The following is an 18,520-nucleotide window of genomic DNA, read 5'->3' as shown; positions in this document are numbered from 1 at the left end:
TAGAAAAATAGGAGACACTTAGGATGTGAGCTATAGCAGCAAATTTTATTTTTTTATTTTTGAGAGATAGGGTTTCTCTTGTCACCCAGGCTGGGGTACAGTGGCATGCTGTGCCTCATTGCAGCCTCGACCTCCCAGGCTCCAGAGATCCTCCCACCTCAGCCTCCCAAGTAGGTGGGAACTACAGGCGCATGCCACCATGCTTGGCTAATTTTGTTTTGTTTCGTTTTGTTTTTGGTAGAAACGAGGTCCCACTATGTTGCCCAGGGTGGTCTTGAACTTCCGGGCTAAAGTGATCCTTCCGCCTCAGCCTCCCAAAGTGCTGGAATAACAGGTGTGAGCCACCGTGAGGGGCAGCAGATCTTTTATTGAACTTAATCTGCATTAAGTGGCTGCTTGGGTCAAACAATGTTTTAGATTTTTAAAAATAATCGTAAAAACATTCCATGTAGGACTGATGGTAGAAACAACTATGCCCAGGGCAGTTTTGTTCAAAAATATACTGCAATGGAAAAGTGAAGAAGTTGACTAAAGTAAGGATGACATTAAAATAACTATGAAGATAATCCCCTCCCCTTGTTTAACACCGAGACCCAGGAGTTATGGATAAATTCTATTTTTATGTAGAAAAATGATTCTATGTTAGAGAAGCTGATTCATACACAGAGCACATCCAAAACCACCTCACCAAATGATTTCCAAGCTGTCATCCAATCTCCATTCCCAATGGAGACAGAGACCAAATTCTTGGCTCATGACAAGGACTCAGTAATGTGATAAAAGAATAATGTACCAATTAGGGCTTATCACAGGGAGCTAAGGATTGTTCAATATGAAACAATCTAAAAATAGCATCCACCCCATCAATAGCTTAGGGGAAAAAATCATATGATCATTTAAAAATACCAAAAGGCATTTGAAAACATTCACTACCACCCTCCTAAGACAAAATGGAACAAAGGGAATGCAAAAATATTTCTCCAACACGCTGATGAGGATTCTAAAGTAAGACCCGGTATTAATATGATAATCAGCAGAGAAGTACTAGAGATGCACTCGAAAATCAGGAGCCAAACAAGCGTGCCTGGCCAGTCCCCACCACGATGTTTTAGAACATGGGGGGAAATGCCACAGGATAGACAGGGAAGCAAGAGGGGCACGTGTTACAATGCAGAGACAACGGCACTCTTAATAACTGAGGCTACGGCTTGACGAACGCAAACAGCACATACAAGAAAAGCACTGAAAACAACAAACGACAAGCTGCATTTCTATAAACAAAAACCAGTGAGGAACTACGCAAGCACAAGAAATGCCAATCACATCACACCTGGAATCCCAGCAGGTGTGGGAGGCCAAGGCAGCAGATCCCCTGAGGTCAGGAGTTTGAGACCAGCCTGGCCAACATGTTGATGAAACCCCATCTCTACTAAAACTACAAAAATTACCCAGGAGTGGTGGCGGGCGCCTGTAGTCCCAGCTACTCAGAAGGCTAAGGCAGGAGAATCAAACCCAGGAGGCACAGGATGCAATGAGCTGACATTGCATCACTGCACTCCAGCCTGGGCAACAGAGTGAGACTCTGTCTCAAAAAAAAAAAAAACAAAAAAACAAAAAGGAAAAAAAAGAAATGCCAATCATGGATGCAACAACCTATCATCACCACGACTGCCAAAAAAAACCAAAGACCACCCCTGACATCATACGCATATGATTTCCGAGAGCAAGATCTCTAAAACCGGTCTAACTTGTATCGGTAGACACTGATGGAGAACTCTGTTATGTTCCTGAAAAGTCTGACTAAAGACTAAGATGCAACCATGGATGTTATGAACGCCTCACAGCATGGCTAGGTCATGGGCCCTTCTAAGGTGAGAAAACCCAGGCTCAAGGAGGTGATTTCCATTTCCCAGGGTCACCCATGAGCATATGGTGACCTCACACCGCCTGTTTGGAGCAGAGCTGGGGTTGCCACCCTTGTCTGGGTGACTCAGAAGCCTGGGATCTTTCCATGCTACCTTCTAATCCACCGCCTACACCTTGATACTCTGGGATATCAAACGATATTCTACAAAGATTAATAATTGGAGGGAGCAGGTCTTACATGGTATTAAAATATACTCTAAAATGGCAAGACTCAAAACAGCATGATACTGGGACAGAAATGGAAATGTGGAATCGTGGAGGTTCCGAATGAAGCCCAGCTATTTTTAGATATATGGCAAAACAGAGACTCTCTAATACATGGCAGGAAGTAACTGAGAAGCATGGGAAAATCACAAAGAATGGGTTTTAACGTCTGGCTGAGCATACAGTAGGAACCTATTGATACAAACCAGCAGGTGCCTTTGCTCTGTGCTCTATCCTGTATGCTCAATAGCTCAGAAGCCTTACTTTGCTCAATCTCTGAAGGATTTCATAATTCATAAGATGGATGTCTCCATTTCACAGATGGAGAAACTGAGGCTCAGAAAGGGAAATGACCAGCTGAGATCCTTCAGCCAGGTCTGGCTGGTTTTATCAGCTAAGTTCCCCGGCCTCAACTGGCAGACAGGGCTGGGCTTTTCTGGGCTCCCAAAACTCAGGGTGATGGTGGCTGCTGCCTTGAGCACCTGTGTGTCCCTCATCCTTGCATGCTCCCGGTTCCCTCACCGTGGGCCTGGACTGGTGTGCCCAATGGCTGCCCTCTGCTCCTGGTTGACTGACTCTCTAGTTGCCTCCTGGGTGTGCCTGGAATGTCATGCTGCACTCCCATGCCTCCTGTCAGGCCCCTGACTCAGTTTCCCCTCTCATCCCAGCCAGCAGCTATGGCTGTCTGGCTGTGACTCTGTTGAGTTCGCCTTTGTGAGCCTCTGTTTCCATAGCTGTGAGATGGGGAGATGATAGTAACCACTCATAGGGTTGCTGTGAGGATTAAACCAGGTACTGAGCATCGAGAACCTGATATGGGGCCGGGTTCAGATGCATGAACTACCCCCACCCCACCCCCATCCCCAGTCTTGTAAGCCCGACCTAGAGGGTACGACACCTGTCTGGGGACCCCTTAAGGGCATAGGGTGATTGCAGCCACCTTTTCTAAGACCCCAGCCCAGGATCAGGTCTGACTCTGGGAAAATGCCTCCTGCTCCCAACCAGAGCCATTCACCATGCCATTCCATTCTCTTCCCAGTTTATCTCAGCTGCTAGGAAGAGGCCCAGGCCAAGCCCACCCCTGAGATAGGCCTCCCTGGCACCTGTCTTCAAAAATCCAGGCATCCTTAGGCAAGGGTGGAACTGAAGCAGCACTGGAGCCCTGGACCCCCGGGGCCACCTACACCCACTGACCTTCTTGGTATAGCCCATGGCCTTCAGGACAGAGTGATTCAAGGTCTCCAGGGAGGCCAGGACATCCTCATAGTCACCCATGTGGTCCACAAAGTAATCTGGGGAAGGAAAGGCAAAGGTCAGTGATCACAGGTCCTGCCCCTCCCACTCAGCACTCCTGCCCCTCCCACCTGCGCTAACCCCAGCCTCCCCTGCCTCAGGACCTTCTCCTCCAGCCCCATCCTGGCACCCCCATCTTGGTCCCAGAATAGCCAGCACCTACCACACAGCTCCTTGGTGTCTACGTGGCTGCAGAGACAGACAGAGACAGACAGAGACAGAAAGGGGGTTAGCAGGCCTGACCCTGCACAGCCTGCGAAAACACACATCCCGCCTGCTCCTTGCAGCCTGTGTGCTGGCCCCACAAGCCCCGCCTTACAGATGAGGGTGCAGCAGGTAGGTGACACCCCCACCCCTGAAGGCCCACGTCTGTCTGACCCCTGACACCACCCACCCTTCTGTTTTCTCTGAGTCTGCTGACCCCATCATGAATAAATGACACCAAGGGTAGGGCCAAGCCAGGGGCCGGGAACAGGGTAAAGGGACAGAGAGTGGGGACCCGTTACTGTGACGGGCTGTCAACAAAGCTCTCACCTGACCCACTGACCCACCCCCCGGCGACCCTGCCTGCTGGGTCCTGGAGTCCTTGGGGGTGTGGCAGAGCCCTTCTTGTTCTGGTCCCAGCCCCTGGGTCCCACATCCCCATTCCTGCAGCCTGGAGAAGGGTCCTGTCCTTTCCTGGGGGAGCGGGCTGAGCATGAGCCTATCCCATGGCAGTGAAGGAGGATACACCAGCCCCAAGATCAGGGCTGCAGTGCTGGAAACCATGGTGGTTCTGCAGCTTAGGAGCAGATTTGATAAGCTGGGGCCCTCTGGGACTGGCTAGAGATGGTCTAGATAAGGAGCAACTGCCAAGTCAATGTGCAAGGGACCCAGTACAGTGGTGGCCCTTTCTGGGACCAGGTCCCTCCTCGTGCTCAGTGGAGCCCAGGCTCAGCAAGGCGCATCTGGACAGAAGGCTTCTGTGGCCCCGTGAGTCTGCACTCGGAGGCTTTGCATGTTCTGTCAGGAGGTGCCTCCAACCTCCATCTCATACTCAGAGTTCTGGCAAGTCCTGCAGAAAGCGACCCTGTCATTCTGCTTTAATTCGTGTTTCACAAATCTTTTTGTTAATACACTGTTTTGGGCACAAAGTCTATTTAGCATCCCCAGGAGCTAATGTTTGTGGCTCACACCTTAGGGAATGTTGAGGAGATTAATCCTCAAAGTCTTTCAGAGCTTTGACCTTCCATAACCACGAGTCCTCCCTGCACCCCCATCCACCCACACACTCTCACGATTCGACTCTCAAACCAGTGCCTCCTCCTCCCTCCACCTCCGCCCCCTCCTGTACCCTGCTGGCCCTAACACAAAAGGCCCTGAAAGAGAAGGTCTAAATCAATGGGCACCTGCCTGGCCCCTTCAAAGCACCCCAGGAAGCTGCAGTAACAGCTCAGAAATCTCCATCTGGCTCCAAAGAGTTCTCCATTCTGCAGTCTGCAGCCTGAAGCCATTTCTTTAAAGTGGCCTTTCCCAGAGGATGGTGTATGCTCCACTTACCACATCCTGGTGCCCAGCCAGTGCCCCCCAGGACACTCTCAGCCCCAGCCTCTGGTCCAAGCCACCATTGTACTCTGCCCCTTGCACACTGGTTTTGTGGTAGCTCCTTGTCCAGACCATCTCTAGCCAGTCTCAGAGAACCTCAACTTACCAAATGTGCCCTAAGCAGCCCTCCAGACACTTGGGTCCTCATCACGCAAGTAGGCCTGAGAAATGAGACCAGGTGGGGCTCTGATCCCTCCTGAAGGTGGGGTTGAGGAGAGGGCTCAGACCTCATCCTGTCTGTGGAACCCCAAGAAAAGGGCAAAATTGGAGGTGAGGTTGGGAAGGATCAAGGGTAAGTCTGAGTAGAATCTGCATTTCCCACTCGATTTAGAGATGGGGTGGAGCCAGAGTTTTTGACTGATTCTGAGATGCAGGTTAGGGTTACGACTGAGTTGGAGAACAGGTTTAATACGGTATAATGGTAGATGTAGTGTTGAGTCAGGATTCGTGTTTGGTTTAACACAGGAGTCAGTGTTAGGGCGAGGTTCAACTTCACAGTTAATGCTGGAACTAGGAGGATGCACAGGCACTGGGGCTAAGGTCAGAACCAGCTGCTGGCTGAAGATGGCAGAAAGATGAAGTCATTGCCAACTTCCCATTTTCATAATCCCATGTCCACTGTGCAAAACCGGGAGTCTCTCCTTAGTTGGCCATGTGCACTCAAAAGAGACACACTTGCAATAGTAGCCAATGCAATATGAATCTGCACATGCCCCAATCACCCCAGCCGGTGAAGAGCTGACTCCTGGATTAGCAAATTTGGGGATTTTCAGTTCTCCTGCCTCTTACAGGGGACTAGGAATGGAGACTAGATGAAAAGACGCCTCCACCATGGCCCACACATGCCCCCGCTCTGCCAACCAGGACTGAGGCTCACTTGGTGTTGTCAGAATCAATAGTGTGAAAGAGATCCTCGAGTTCTTTCTCACTGAGGACACCATCTGCAAAGAAGAGCTGGAATTCCTCCAAGGACAGCTTCCCATCATCTGCAAGGAAGCAGGGAAAAGAGCTGGTGTCTGCAGAGATAAGGCTGGTGGGGCCAGTGCATGCATGGCCCCCAAATCCGGGCAATACCCTGACTGACAGAGGAATATGGCCCTGACTGCTCAGATAATCCCTGCCCTTCCAGCTAACTCCCAAACTAAAAGACAAATTCCATTTTAGATAATCCCTACCCACCCAGCTAATTCCCACACTAACCAGTAAACTCCAGTACACAGAGAATCACTGCCTCATCCAGCGAATTCCCAGACCAATGCCTGTTTACACATAATCCTCAAACCAACAATAATGCAATAGCTAGCTTTCTTGGGCTCACCATGCACTCAACAGTTTCTATGCATTCAACAAATACAGAGTACCTGCCCCTGCCAGGGAATTTTCTCTCATTAATTTACATGGCCACCTGGAGGCAGGTGCTATATAAGATAACCCAATGTGAGCAACTTGCCCCATGTCACACCATTGGTATGAAGTGGATCCAAAGCCCAGCAGCTGGATGAGCCACCACTCCGTAGCTTCCAAACGCCAAGTGGTCTCCCCACATCCCCATCCCCAACCCAGCCCCTAAGCCCTGACTCTCTCAGCACTGTTCTTAGAGTACAGAACAACCCTTTCTTCTCTGCCCCATCTATGTGGCAAACTTCAGGTCCTTCTCTGAGGCAGCATGAGATGCCTGCCAATGGCTGGCATGAGGTTCTCACTGTTACCTCCTCTCCCAGGCCACAGATGCAGCCATCTAGATGTCAAGCCATACGGGAAGGAGGTGCCAGGTCTGGAGGTGCCAATGCTCTGGCCAGAGGCTGTGCTTCTGAGGTGGAGTTCCACAGAGGGGTGTCCACAGCTGATGCATGCCACCTGTCCTGCCCATCGTGTCACCTTCTCCCCTTACTCGCAGTTGCTCTGGGGACACTTTTGGCCCCACCAGGAAGGTCTTGTGGGTTTGGATCAGATTGGGCCACCAGGGGAGGTGGCTTGAGCAGAACATCAGGGACTCTGGAAGGCGGTCCCCAAGCTTCCACCCTCAGCTCCTTCCACCTGGACAGACCTGCTGAGCAAATGCCAGCAAGCTCATCCCCCACCTGCCCTGCAGCCACCCCCTCCTCAAGGATCTGTTCCTCCTTAACAGAAACTATGTGAGGGGCATGGAGGTCAGGGAGAATAGGGAGCCCACGACGGTTCCTGGCCCCCAGCCTCTCTACATACACCCCTCGCATTACTTCCAGAGGATCTGCATTCAAAGCTAGGTGCTTAGGACAAGGGCCCTGCGAGTCCACATGGCACCTTCCTGTGGATTAGAAAAAGACACTCCTTTCTCTGCTGAGAGGATGAGACCAGTGTCGGCGCACGTGTTGAAAGTGGATTGTAGCCTGGATTTGAAACCCTCCACTTCCTCAGGTGCGTGCCCTTGTGCAGCGCACAACCTGCCTAATCTGACGTGGCAGACCTACTTGGGTTCAGAATGAGTCATTCTTAAACTTTAAAGGCTCTAGTACTTCTGTCTGTGCTCCCAGCAGCTCTGCTGGAGCTCAACACAGGATGAGAGCATAAGCTCAGGAGAGGGGGGCCTTCAGATCTTACCATGGTTTCATGCCACCACTTTTCTCTTTAACCCCATAGGGCATAAAGTATCAGAGGCTGGTAAAGAACATGAACATGTGTGCGCGGGGGGCTAGGGCCAACATCCCAAGATGCCCCAACATCGCAGCACAGATTTCAAAATTACAGTGGGAAGAATTTGACTTTCAAAGGAAACGCCAACAAAACCCCAGTGCAATCACACATGCACAAACCAAAGACCCAAAACCTAACAACAAAAAGTCCACAGGCAGCCATGAGATAAGTGAAACCGAAGTTGTGGCTTTCTGTGTTCTGTGACAGAGAACGCCTTCCAAGTGTCTTCGGCAAGACTGAAGCTAAAACCCAGGAATCACAGCATGGAGTCAAGCCACACGTGGAGTTCTTTCCACATGCTCACTCCTTTAGTCTTCATAACAAGACACAGGTAGTACTATCACTTCCGTTTTAGAGAGAGGTAAATGGAGGCACGGAGCCATTAGGGTACTTGCCTAGGTCCTACAGCTGAAGCTTGAACCCAGGCCATCTGGCTCCCAAGTCCAGGCTCTCAACCTAATCCAGGGGTAGGATCTTGTGGCGAGATCGCCACCTACCCAGCAGGGGGTGGGTGCTGGCTTAGGCACCCCCACTTTGGGTGAGGGGTAGTCACCATGGGCATAACAGGAAGGTCATAGTGAGCCCCAACCCCAGTCTCCCTCTGGCTGCCTCATCTCCCCATGTGCCTGTCGAGGTACCTTGGTCCCCCTCTGCACAGGGAGAGCAGGCAGACAGAGGCCAGCAAGGTGCCCCATCACAAAGCTTTCCGCCTTCCCTGAACGCCTGACCACCGGCCTAATGAATCCGCTAATGAGGAAAAAACATGGCCTACGCAGGCCCCCAGTCCAATTAGACAGGCCAAGCGGGTCAGCGCCGACACTTCTGCCAGAGACCCCAAGCGGGCCTTTTGCAGGTGTCTCTGCTAATTAGCACGAACTCAGCATCTCCATGACCTTTCAAATGCCAAGAGCCTGTCAGTGGCCATGTCCCTGGAGGGAATGCTGTCTGGCACTCAGCCCTCTGCCACCCTCTGGGTTTATGTCCCAGGATGCCAGTCAAGCCCCTCATGCTAACCTTCCCATAGGGACTAGGCATCTGGTGTCCATCTCAGCCAAACAAGTCTCTGTCACAGGAGCCACCTTGATAGGCCAGCCCTGAGCCTTTGCTCCTGTAATCTCTAAGGCCTAAGAGCAGCCTAGGGGCTCCTTTGAGTTTGCACCCCCATCCCCCACTCCTCTGAGGCATCCCTTCCATCCTTCTTGTGGACACCTGAGGCAGGGCTAGCATCAGTGTTGAGTAGTCCGGTGTGTGCTTGTGTGCCTATCTGCCTCCACACCTGCACCCCCTGCACACCTGTTCCCATCCCTGCACCCACACCTCCCTGCACACCTGTTCTCATCCCTGCACCCACTCCCCGCACGCCTGTTCCCATCCCTGCACCCACACCTCCCACACCTGTTCCCATCCCTGCACCCACACCTCCCTGCACACCTATTCCCATCCCTGCACCCACACCTCCCACATCTGTTCCCATCCCTGCACCCACACCTCCCACACCTGTTCCCATCCCTTCACCCACACCTCCCTGCACACCTATTCCCATCCCTGCACCCACACCTCCCACACCTGTTCCCATCCCTGCACCCACACCTCCCACACCTGTTCCCATCCCTGCACCCACACCTCCCTGCACACCTATTCCCATCCCTGCACCCACACCTCCCTGCACAGCTGTTCCCATCCCTGCACCCACACCCCCCTACACACCTGTTCCCATCCCTTCACCCACACCCCCCCGCACACCTGTTCCCATCCCTTCACCCACAGCCCCCTGCACACCTGTTCCCATCCCTGCACCCACACCTCCCGCATACCTGTTCCCATCCCTGCACCCACACCTCCCGCACACCTGTTCCCATCCCTGCACCCACACCTCCCGCACGCCTGTTCCCATCCCTGCACCCACACCTCCCGCACGCCTGTTCCCATCCCTGCACGCATGCGCCCTGCACACCTGTCCTCACTCCTGCACCCACACCCCCCTGCACACCTGTCCTCACTCCTGCACCCACACCTCCCTGCACACCTGTTCCCATCCCTGCACCCACACCTCCCTGCACACCTGTTCCCATCCCTGCACCCACACCTCCCTGCACACCTGTTCCCATCCCTGCATCCACACCTCCCTGCACACCTGTTCCCATCCCTGCACCCACACCTCCCTGCACACCTGTTCCCATCCCTGCACCCACACCTCCCTGCACACCTGTTCCCATCCCTTCACCCACAGCCCCTGCACACCTGTTCCCATCCCTGCACCCACACCCCCCTGCATACCTGTTCCCATCCCTTCACCCACAGCCCCCTGCACACCTGTTCCCATCCCTGTATCCACACCTCCCACACCTGTTCCCATCCCTGCACCCACCCCCCCGCACGCCTGTTCCCATCCCTGCACCCACACCTCCCTGCATGCCTGTTCCCATCCCTTCACCCACACCTCCCGCACGCCTGTTCCCATCCCTGCACCCACACCTCCCGCACGCCTGTTCCCATCCCTGCACCCACACCTCCCGCACGCCTGTTCCCATCCCTGCACCCACACCCCCCCACACACCTGTTCCCATCCCTTCACCCACACCCCCCCGCACACCTGTTCCCATCCCTTCACCCACACCCCCCTGCACACCTGTTCCCATCCCTGTATCCACACCTCCCTGCACACCTGTTCCCATCCCTTCACCCACAGCCCCTGCACACCTGTTCCCATCCCTGCATCCACACCTCCCTGCACACCTGTTCCCATCCCTGCACCCACACCTCCCTGCACACCTGTTCCCATCCCTGCACCCACACCTCCCTGCACACCTGTTCCCATCCCTGCACCCACACCTCCCTGCACACCTGTTCCCATCCCTGCACCCACAGCCCCTGCACACCTGTTCCCATCCCTTCACCCACACCCCCCTGCACACCTGTTCCCATCCCTGCACCCACACCCCCCTGCACACCTGTTCCCATCCCTGTATCCACACCTCCCTGCACACCTGTTCCCATCCCTGCACCCACAGCCCCTGCACACCTGTTCCCATCCCTGCACCCACACCTCCCTGCACACCTGTTCCCATCCCTGCACCCACACCTCCCGCACGCCTGTTCCCATCCCTGCACCCACAGCCCCTGCACACCTGTTCCCATCCCTTCACCCACACCCCCCTGCACACCTGTTCCCATCCCTGCACCCACAGCCCCTGCACACCTGTTCCCATCCCTGTATCCACACCTCCCTGCACACCTGTTCCCATCCCTGCACCCACACCCCCCTGCACACCTGTTCCCATCCCTGCACCCACACCTCCCGCACACCTGTTCCCATCCCTGTATCCACACCCCCCTGCACACCTGTTCCCATCCCTGCACCCACAGCCCCCTGCACACCTGTTCCCATCCCTTCACCCACACCTCCCACACCTCTTCCCATCCCTGCATCCACAGCCCCCTGCATGCCTGTTCTCATCCCTGCACCCACACCTCCCTGCACACTTGCTCTCATCCCTGGACCCAAACTTCCCTGCATGCCTGGTCTCATCCCTGCACCCACACCTCCTTGACACCTATTCGCACCCCTACATTCATTCTTCTTTCCCCAGCCATCCTATTCCCACACACCACTCCCCTATCTATACCCACACCAAGTCCCATCCCCACTCCTACATGCTTTAAGCTGCTGCGTTGAATCAGAACCTGCCTGCACCGCTGCCCCCCGACCATGTGAAGACTATCACGTGCTGTCTCCGAGCCTTGTTTTTGTCATCTTGAAGGAGGGTGGGGGTTGATACTTCTTGTCTCAGTAGGATCACCATGAAGATTAAAGGAAAAAGCGCATTCAAGTCCTGGTGCATAATAGATGTTCGGTGACTGCTGGTAGCCTCCACCAGACCAAACTCCCTGCTGAGCACAGAGGAATCAAACCCCTCCGGACAAGCCACTCCCGCGGACTCCCATTTCCAAGGCATTTGAGGCAGAGCAGCTGGGAGTTAACTGACATCTTCAGTCAGCCCAGACAGGAGAGCAGCTCTACCCTCAGCCAGCCCTCCGAGGTGGGTGCTGTCATCATCGTTCCCATTTACAGATGAGGAAACTGAGGCTGGGGAGTTTGGTGACTTGCCGCGGCTGAGCCAGGACTTGAGCCTAGGCAGTCAGGCTCCGGGACCTGGGAAGCTCTTGCTGGAACCCGCATCTGACACCCACATTCACCCTGGTGACAGCCCCCAATGGTCACATCGTGGCTGGGAAGATGTAAGCCCTAAGAAGGAACAGGCTTGGCCTTTGGGGGCCTGCAGTAATGAAACTCAGGGTCCCACAGCTGTGCTCAGGGGGACACATGACCTCTGACGGGGGGAGCCTGCAGCAAGGACAGAACCCCATCTGTGCTCGAGGGGGCCAGGCACCACCCGCCCATGTGTATACACTGCAATGGCTCCTGCAGATCCGCACACAGGAAGACACACACACGCAAACTGCACACTCGGGATGTACAGCCATAGTAGAGGCCCACACCTGCTCTGCATACAAACTACACACACACGCAAAAACTGCTCACATACTCGGGATGTACAGCCGTGGCTAGAGGCCCACACATGCTCTGCACACAAACTCACACACACACAGACACACACACAAACTGCACACACACTAGGGATATACAGCCGTGGCTAGAGGCCCACACATGCTCTGCACACAAACTACACACACACACACAAACTGCACACACACTAGGGATATACAGCCGTGGCTAGAGGCCCACACCTGCTCTGCACACAAACTACACACACACACACACACACAAACTGGGGATGTACAGCTGTGACTAGAGGCCCACACATGCTCTGCACACAAACTACACACACACACACACACACACACACTGGGGATTTACAGCTGTGGCTAGAGGCCCACACATGCTCTGCACACAAACTACACACACACACAAACTGCACACACACTCAGGATATACAGCCGTGGCTAGAGGCCCACACTGGACACACGCATTGCCAACAGCTGCACGCTGCTGAGTCACCGAGATACGCACAGCTACGCTCTCACCAACAAACACGTCCACCAAGTCTACAGACATTTACTGAGGACCTACTGTGTGCTGGGTATTGGGCCCAGGACAAGGTACAAACCCAAATTCCTGCCTCTCAACCTGCTGGAGGAGCCAGACCAGCACACAGGCAATGACGCTGAGGGTTCCAGTGACCCCATCTCAGGGACAGCCTCCCGTTTCCCCTGGCTCATCTCCAAGGCTTTTCAGGCCATGGTGCTACGGCTGTTTTTCCAGAGCCACTTCATCTCCCTACGTCCCTCTTATTTCCTCCTCTCCTCCATGGGGAATCACTGCTGATGGTCCTTCTTCCCCAGAAGCCTGGGAGTGGTCACCATCACCCCCAGGGATGCAGGAGGCCAGGATGGGAGACTTATCGGAACTGATTCCAGCCCAGGCCTGTGCACTGCCCTTCCACCCCCACCCAAGGCCTCCAACTCAACCCTGCAACCGCCCTGGGTGGGAGCCGTCAACAGGAACTCCCAGGGATGAGGCGGGTGCTGGAGACCCAGGCCAGAGCTGCCATCCTCAACTCCAGCTTGTGCAGGAGAGGAACCGGAGCCAGAGGTGTTGAGGACCAAGGGCCCCGGGGCAGGTCACAGGGTCTCTGTTGCCTGCTCTTCCCCTGGCACAGGCTTGGTACTTGATGTGGATTTTCTCAATGAATGAACACACCAGGAGCACTCAATTCTCTTTAAACACATTTGTCACCTACACCCCCTTTCTGGCTTTTCCCCAAAACCCAGGGAAAGAGGCAGGGCAAGTGTTACTGCCCCACTTTACCCGCGGGAAAACCAAGGCCCACAGAGGGAATGTGTCTTGGTGAAAGTCCACGGTGAGTTGCGTTGCACCTGTATTTTTAAGAAGGTGTGGTGCTTTGTGTTAGCTGAGGCTCAGCTGGGCCTTCCTAACCGTGCTTATTCTCAAGGCCTGGGCTCCTTCTCCAAGTGGAGCCCTTCCAAGGAGTCGGGAGAAGTGGAGTGCTATGAATTCCGTGGCCACAAGATGCTGCTCACCGTTTTGAAGAGGCTGATAAGGGGAAAAGGGCCCGGGTCTGCAGGAGAGCCTCCACTTCTTTCATGCAGCTGGGCAACCCTGGGGCAAATTGCTTAACCTCTCTAGGTCGCTATGGTGTCAACAGAGGCAAGAGCACTGACTGCTCAGGTTGCTACAAAGAAGTGCACCAAGGTTTGTAAAGGGCCTAGCGTGAAGTTGGGGGCTTCCTTTAAAGGAGGGTTTCTGAGCCCTGGCCTGGGCTCCTCTGGTCCAACCCAGCTAGGAAAAGGCCTAAAGTACACCCAGCACTTACCACAGCCAGCCATTGTTCTTGGCATCACAGACATGACTCATTGAGCCCTCGAGTGGAGGTGTCCCTGCTAAGTAGGCCCTACTAGGATTCCCATTTTACAGATGGGGAGACTGAGGCACAGAGCAGCAGCAGGATTTGGCCTTCTAACTTCAGACCCCTGCGCTCCAAGCCTTTAGGCTCAAGGTTGCACATGTCTCCTATCCCTGATCCTTTCCCCATGAAGCACAAGGACAGAAGGAGCGGGGCGGCAGACTGCCTGGAAGGGAAACTCACCATTTTTGTCCGCACGGCGGAAAATCTGCAGAAAAGAGAGGCCGAGTCAGCCCTGGGCCAGGGAGAGGCAAGCCCTTCCGGCGGCCTCTGACCGGATACTGGGATCCTTCTCTTCTCCTAGGAGCAGCTTAGGGTCTTGGGAAGCTGAGCCCCTCTTCCCTCTCCCCATCCCTGGGCTGGGATCCAGGGCCAACGGGAGAGGGATGTTGCAGGCAGAGGCCTTCGCCTTGCCCATGCGGAAGCGGCTGCCGGTACCACCAGCCTGCCCCCAGCCATGCTGACAGACACACGCAGGCCTACGGCCATCCCTGCAGGTGTACATCCACAGTCATCAGTCCACACGGCTTCAACCACCGCCAAACGCTCAGCTGCATACAACCACACTCCGAATCAGTGTCCCAGGGAGCGCCGCAACCTTTACCACTGCAGTCCTTCCAGAACCCCTGGTGTTTCCAGGGAGGTTGGGATAAGTCCGACGGAGGTGTTTGCAAGGCCTGGTGACAATGCCAGCCACAGGCAGGACTGTGTTAATTTTGGGGTGCAGGAGGAGAAACAGGACGCCAAGAGCTCGGAAAAGCAGCCACAGACGAGGTTCTGGCTGCATTAGGCAGGGATGGGTGAAGGGCAGCTCCAAGGCTGGCCTGAACCTACAGACCAGGTGCCTCCTCTTCCTGCCTTTCCAGTGACATCCAAATCCCTGGGCTAGAGCTGCTCCCCTTCCCTCAAGGTCTGGCTGGCAGTGCCGCTTGCCAGGCTGAGGCTCGAAGGCAGCTTTCCGCCCATTCCAACACCATCACCTGGAGAGCTTTCAAAACCTCCTCAGCCCAGGCCACACCCCAGGGTGACTGAATCAGCTGTTGTGAGGCCCGCTCTGATTTCAGCATATTTAAAGCTTCCCAGGCACAATGTTGACACCTGTGTGCTAAGACCTTGCTATTCACAGGAGCTCTTCGGGGGTCCTGCAGGCGCTTGTTTGCAATGCAGGACGTCCCACCTACTCTGCACTGTAGTGGAGTCAGACCTTTCACCGTAACCAGATCCTAAGGGGACTGATTCACTAGCACTTTTTATTTGTTATTTTTGGAGATGGGGTCTCGCTCTGCTGCCCAGGCTGGAGTGCAGTGATGCGATCTTGGCTCACTGCAACCTCTGCCTCCCAGGTTCAAGCAATTCTCCTGTCTCAGCCTCTCGAGTAGCTGGTACTACAGGCACCTGCCACAATGCCTGGCTAATTTTTGTATTTTTTAGTGGAGACGGGGTTTCACTTTGTTGGTCAGGCTGTCTCGAACCCCTCACCTCAGGTGACTCACCCGCCTCGGCCTCCCAAAGTGCTGGGATTACAGGCACGAGCCACGGTGCCTGGCCCACCAGCACTTTAAAGCCTGAGAAGGATCCCAGGGTCTGGGGTGGTCCCCACCCCAATCTCACTGGCTTGTTGTAGCAAGGAGGGTGCGGAGACCCAGGGAGGGGCAGCAACATGTGCACATTTCCCTACACCAGGGAGGCCTGCTGAGGCCAGGTCAGCCATGGAGGAGGAGGTAATACTCACTCTGACCCTTCCATCCTCTGTCCTCGCCTTAGGGTAAAGGACAGATGCCCTCCACCCCCATCCCTCCAAGCAACGAGACAGGGGCACCCTCGGTCATTTCCAGGCACCTGGGCGGTGAGACTGAAGCACGGGAGGGCCTCTCAAACATCACCCCTCCTCCTGGCTGAACCTCAGACCCCCAGGCCCTCCTCAAAGATCCAGCCTGGGCACCCTGCAGCCCTGTTCCTGACTGGGCAAGGTTCCTCAAAGCTGGGGCCCTATCTGGGTGTCCCAGATCCCCCTTGAGGCCAGGCACCAGGCAGGTGCCGACTCTGGGCAGGAATGCTGAACACATGAGTGACATGGCAGGGCTGACACCTGGTAATGTCAGCCAGCTCCAGGAGTCTGCAGGAGCACCCCTCGCCCCGCCCCTGCTCATCACTCCATTTGGCTGGTGAGGAGATGGAGGCTCAGAGCCCCCACCCTCACTGGGCAGGGCTTCCGTGCAGGGCAGCCTGGGCCTGCAGGGCTCTGCCTAGGACTTTCAATGGGAGCTCTGTGGGGGTCCTCCTGAGACGGGGTGGGGGGTGTGTGTGTGGCTGCACAGGTGTTTCTCTGGCTGTGTGCGAGTGTGTGTGTGTGCCTGTGAGTGTGGCACTCTAGAGCTTCCCCTGCTGTGTCCAGCACCCCCCCGCCCCGAGTCCAGACCCTGCCAAGGGTTCCAGGAGCAGGAAAGAGGAGAGAGGAAGGGAAGGAGCCCCCCCCGACTCACAGGGATCTGCTGTACACGCGTGTACACACATTCACACACACCCACCACTCTCCCAGAAATCCACCACACAGGCAGAGGCAGCCCCCAGCGCCATCCCAGAAGGACCCTCGCTGAAACACGCAGTCCACACCCCCAGAAGCCCCCTCCACCTCCTCCTAGTGCTCTCTGCCGAGAGAAGTCCTCCTCCTCCAAGCCGCTCCCTCCCGGGTGGGGTGGGCGGGAGGGTGGGGTGGGCTTCCCAGAGGTGGGTGGTTTGCGTCCCAGGGGAGTTAGGAGGGGTGGTGAGGGGTGAGTCTGGTCCATGAAGAGGACCCAGCTCTCGCTAGGGTAGAGGGGTGTGGGGAAGGGAACAGAAGACAGGAGAGGGCTTGGAATGGAAGGGGGCGGGGTGGGGAAGACCAGAGAGGTACTGGCTCAGGGCTGATGGGCGATGGCTCTGGCTCTACGGAAAGGAGACGAGAAGACAGAAGGTGGGGAGGGAGCTTCACTTTTAAAGTGGCAGTAGCTGGGGCGAAGGGTCTTTGGGCGTGAGATGAGCAGGGGCTCAGGGTCTAGAGTGAAGAGAGGTGGGCTAGAGGTAGGGGTTGTTGGGGGCCTCTGAAAAGTATCGCTCCGGACAGGAGCCGGGATGGAGAGGAGGAGGGGGCTGGAGGCGGCGAGGGAGGAGGAGGGGGCTGGAGGCGGCGAGGGACTCCGGTCCCGCGGGGTAAAGGGTGGGGGGTTGGCTTGGACAAAACTAGGGGGACAGTGGCCGGGTCCGGGGGCTCACGGGTCCTCACGGTGGGCAGGCAGGGACTCGGAGAAGTGCGGGCGGAGGGGCGGAGGGGGTCTCCCGGCCCAGGGAGACAACTGGGTTGGAGACCGGCCTGGACGTGGCGGGGCTGGGGGCTCCCGCTCTGGCACGCAAAGGGGCTGGGGGTCTCCTGCCCGGGTAGGGGGGGCCTCGCGAGTCGCGGCGTCGGGGTCCGCCCGAGGGGCGGATGGGGCTCCGGGTCCCGGCCGGCGCGTACTCACGTCCAGGATGACGGCGGTGCCCCCGCGCGGCGAGGCTGGGCCGGGGTCCGCGGGGACGGCGGGGGCCAGCGGCTCCCGGGGCTCGCCCATCCTGGCGCCCACCCAGCGCAGCAGCCCGCCCAGCGCCCGGCCCTGCTGCGGTGGCTCCCGGAGCAGCCTGTGCGCGCCGGCCCTGCACAGGCGCGCCGCCCGCTCGCACATCGCGCCGCGCCCGCCGCCGCCGCCCGGAAGCCCGCCGACCCCCGCCCGGCCGCGGCCCGCCCCCGCGCGACCCCCTCCCCGCGCCGGCCGCGCTGCCCCGCCCTCTCTCCCGCTGCCCCCGCGGCCGCGGACACCGCGGGGACTGGCCAGCGCCGGGGGGCGGGCCGGCCGGACCCCGAGACACGTGCCCGCTCCCCGCCGCCCCCACCCCCGGCGGCCGGGCGCGGGGCCTGAGGACTGCCCGCCGGGGCTAGGGGCGCGGGCGCAGCCACAGATGGGGCTACCCAGAGGCGCGGGGTAGGTGGGGCCTGGGGGCGGGGCGGCGCCCCTGGGGTCTGCTCCCCAAAAGTCTCCTGCTGTCCCCGCTTCTAAAGTCCCCCCTCCCACTCGCGGCGCGCTGCAGGGGCCGGAGCGCGGATGTCCAGCCAGCCCGGAGCGCCCTCTGCCGGCTCCAGCCCCAGGGAGCGGCGCCCACGCACCGCGGGCCCTGTCACACCCGAGAGCGCCCACCCTTACCTCCCGCGGGCGTGGACGACCCTTCAGGCCGCCCCTTTCGTTACACAACGCCCAGAACCAGTCTTCACCCCAGAACATCTTCCTTTTACACTCCATCCACCCATCCATCTATCCACCCACCCACCCGTCCGTCCATCCATCCATCCATCCGCCCTCCTACCTATCCATCAATCCATCTAT

General features: G+C 56.6%; 1 protein-coding gene across 3 annotated transcripts in view; it reads right to left on the bottom strand.

The window, feature by feature from the left end:
* The window catches only part of LOC105496762 (N-terminal EF-hand calcium binding protein 2), a 36,689-nt gene extending 18,461 nt beyond the window's left edge, over window positions 1-18,228 (bottom strand). For 2 of the 3 annotated variants that reach the window (XM_071085021.1, XM_071085023.1), the window contains exons 1-5: window positions 17,624-17,839; window positions 14,310-14,334; window positions 5,885-5,993; window positions 3,587-3,612; window positions 3,325-3,422 (exon numbers count right to left, since the gene is read on the bottom strand). In XM_071085021.1, the coding sequence (XP_070941122.1) occupies window positions 3,325-3,422; window positions 3,587-3,612; window positions 5,885-5,993; window positions 14,310-14,334; window positions 17,624-17,824 (459 nt within the window). In that variant the 5' untranslated portion in view covers window positions 17,825-17,839. Of the gene's footprint in view, window positions 1-3,324; window positions 3,423-3,586; window positions 3,613-5,884; window positions 5,994-14,309; window positions 14,335-17,623 lie in introns of all 3 variants that reach the window. The other variant, XM_011767345.3, reaches the window with a different exon arrangement.
* Window positions 18,229-18,520: the final 292 nt, after the last annotated feature.

The sequence above is a fragment of the Macaca nemestrina genome, chromosome 18, assembly GCF_043159975.1.
Source record: "Macaca nemestrina isolate mMacNem1 chromosome 18, mMacNem.hap1, whole genome shotgun sequence".
Lineage (NCBI taxonomy): Eukaryota > Metazoa > Chordata > Mammalia > Primates > Cercopithecidae > Macaca > Macaca nemestrina.
This window is presented reverse-complemented; position numbering and strand designations above follow the sequence as displayed.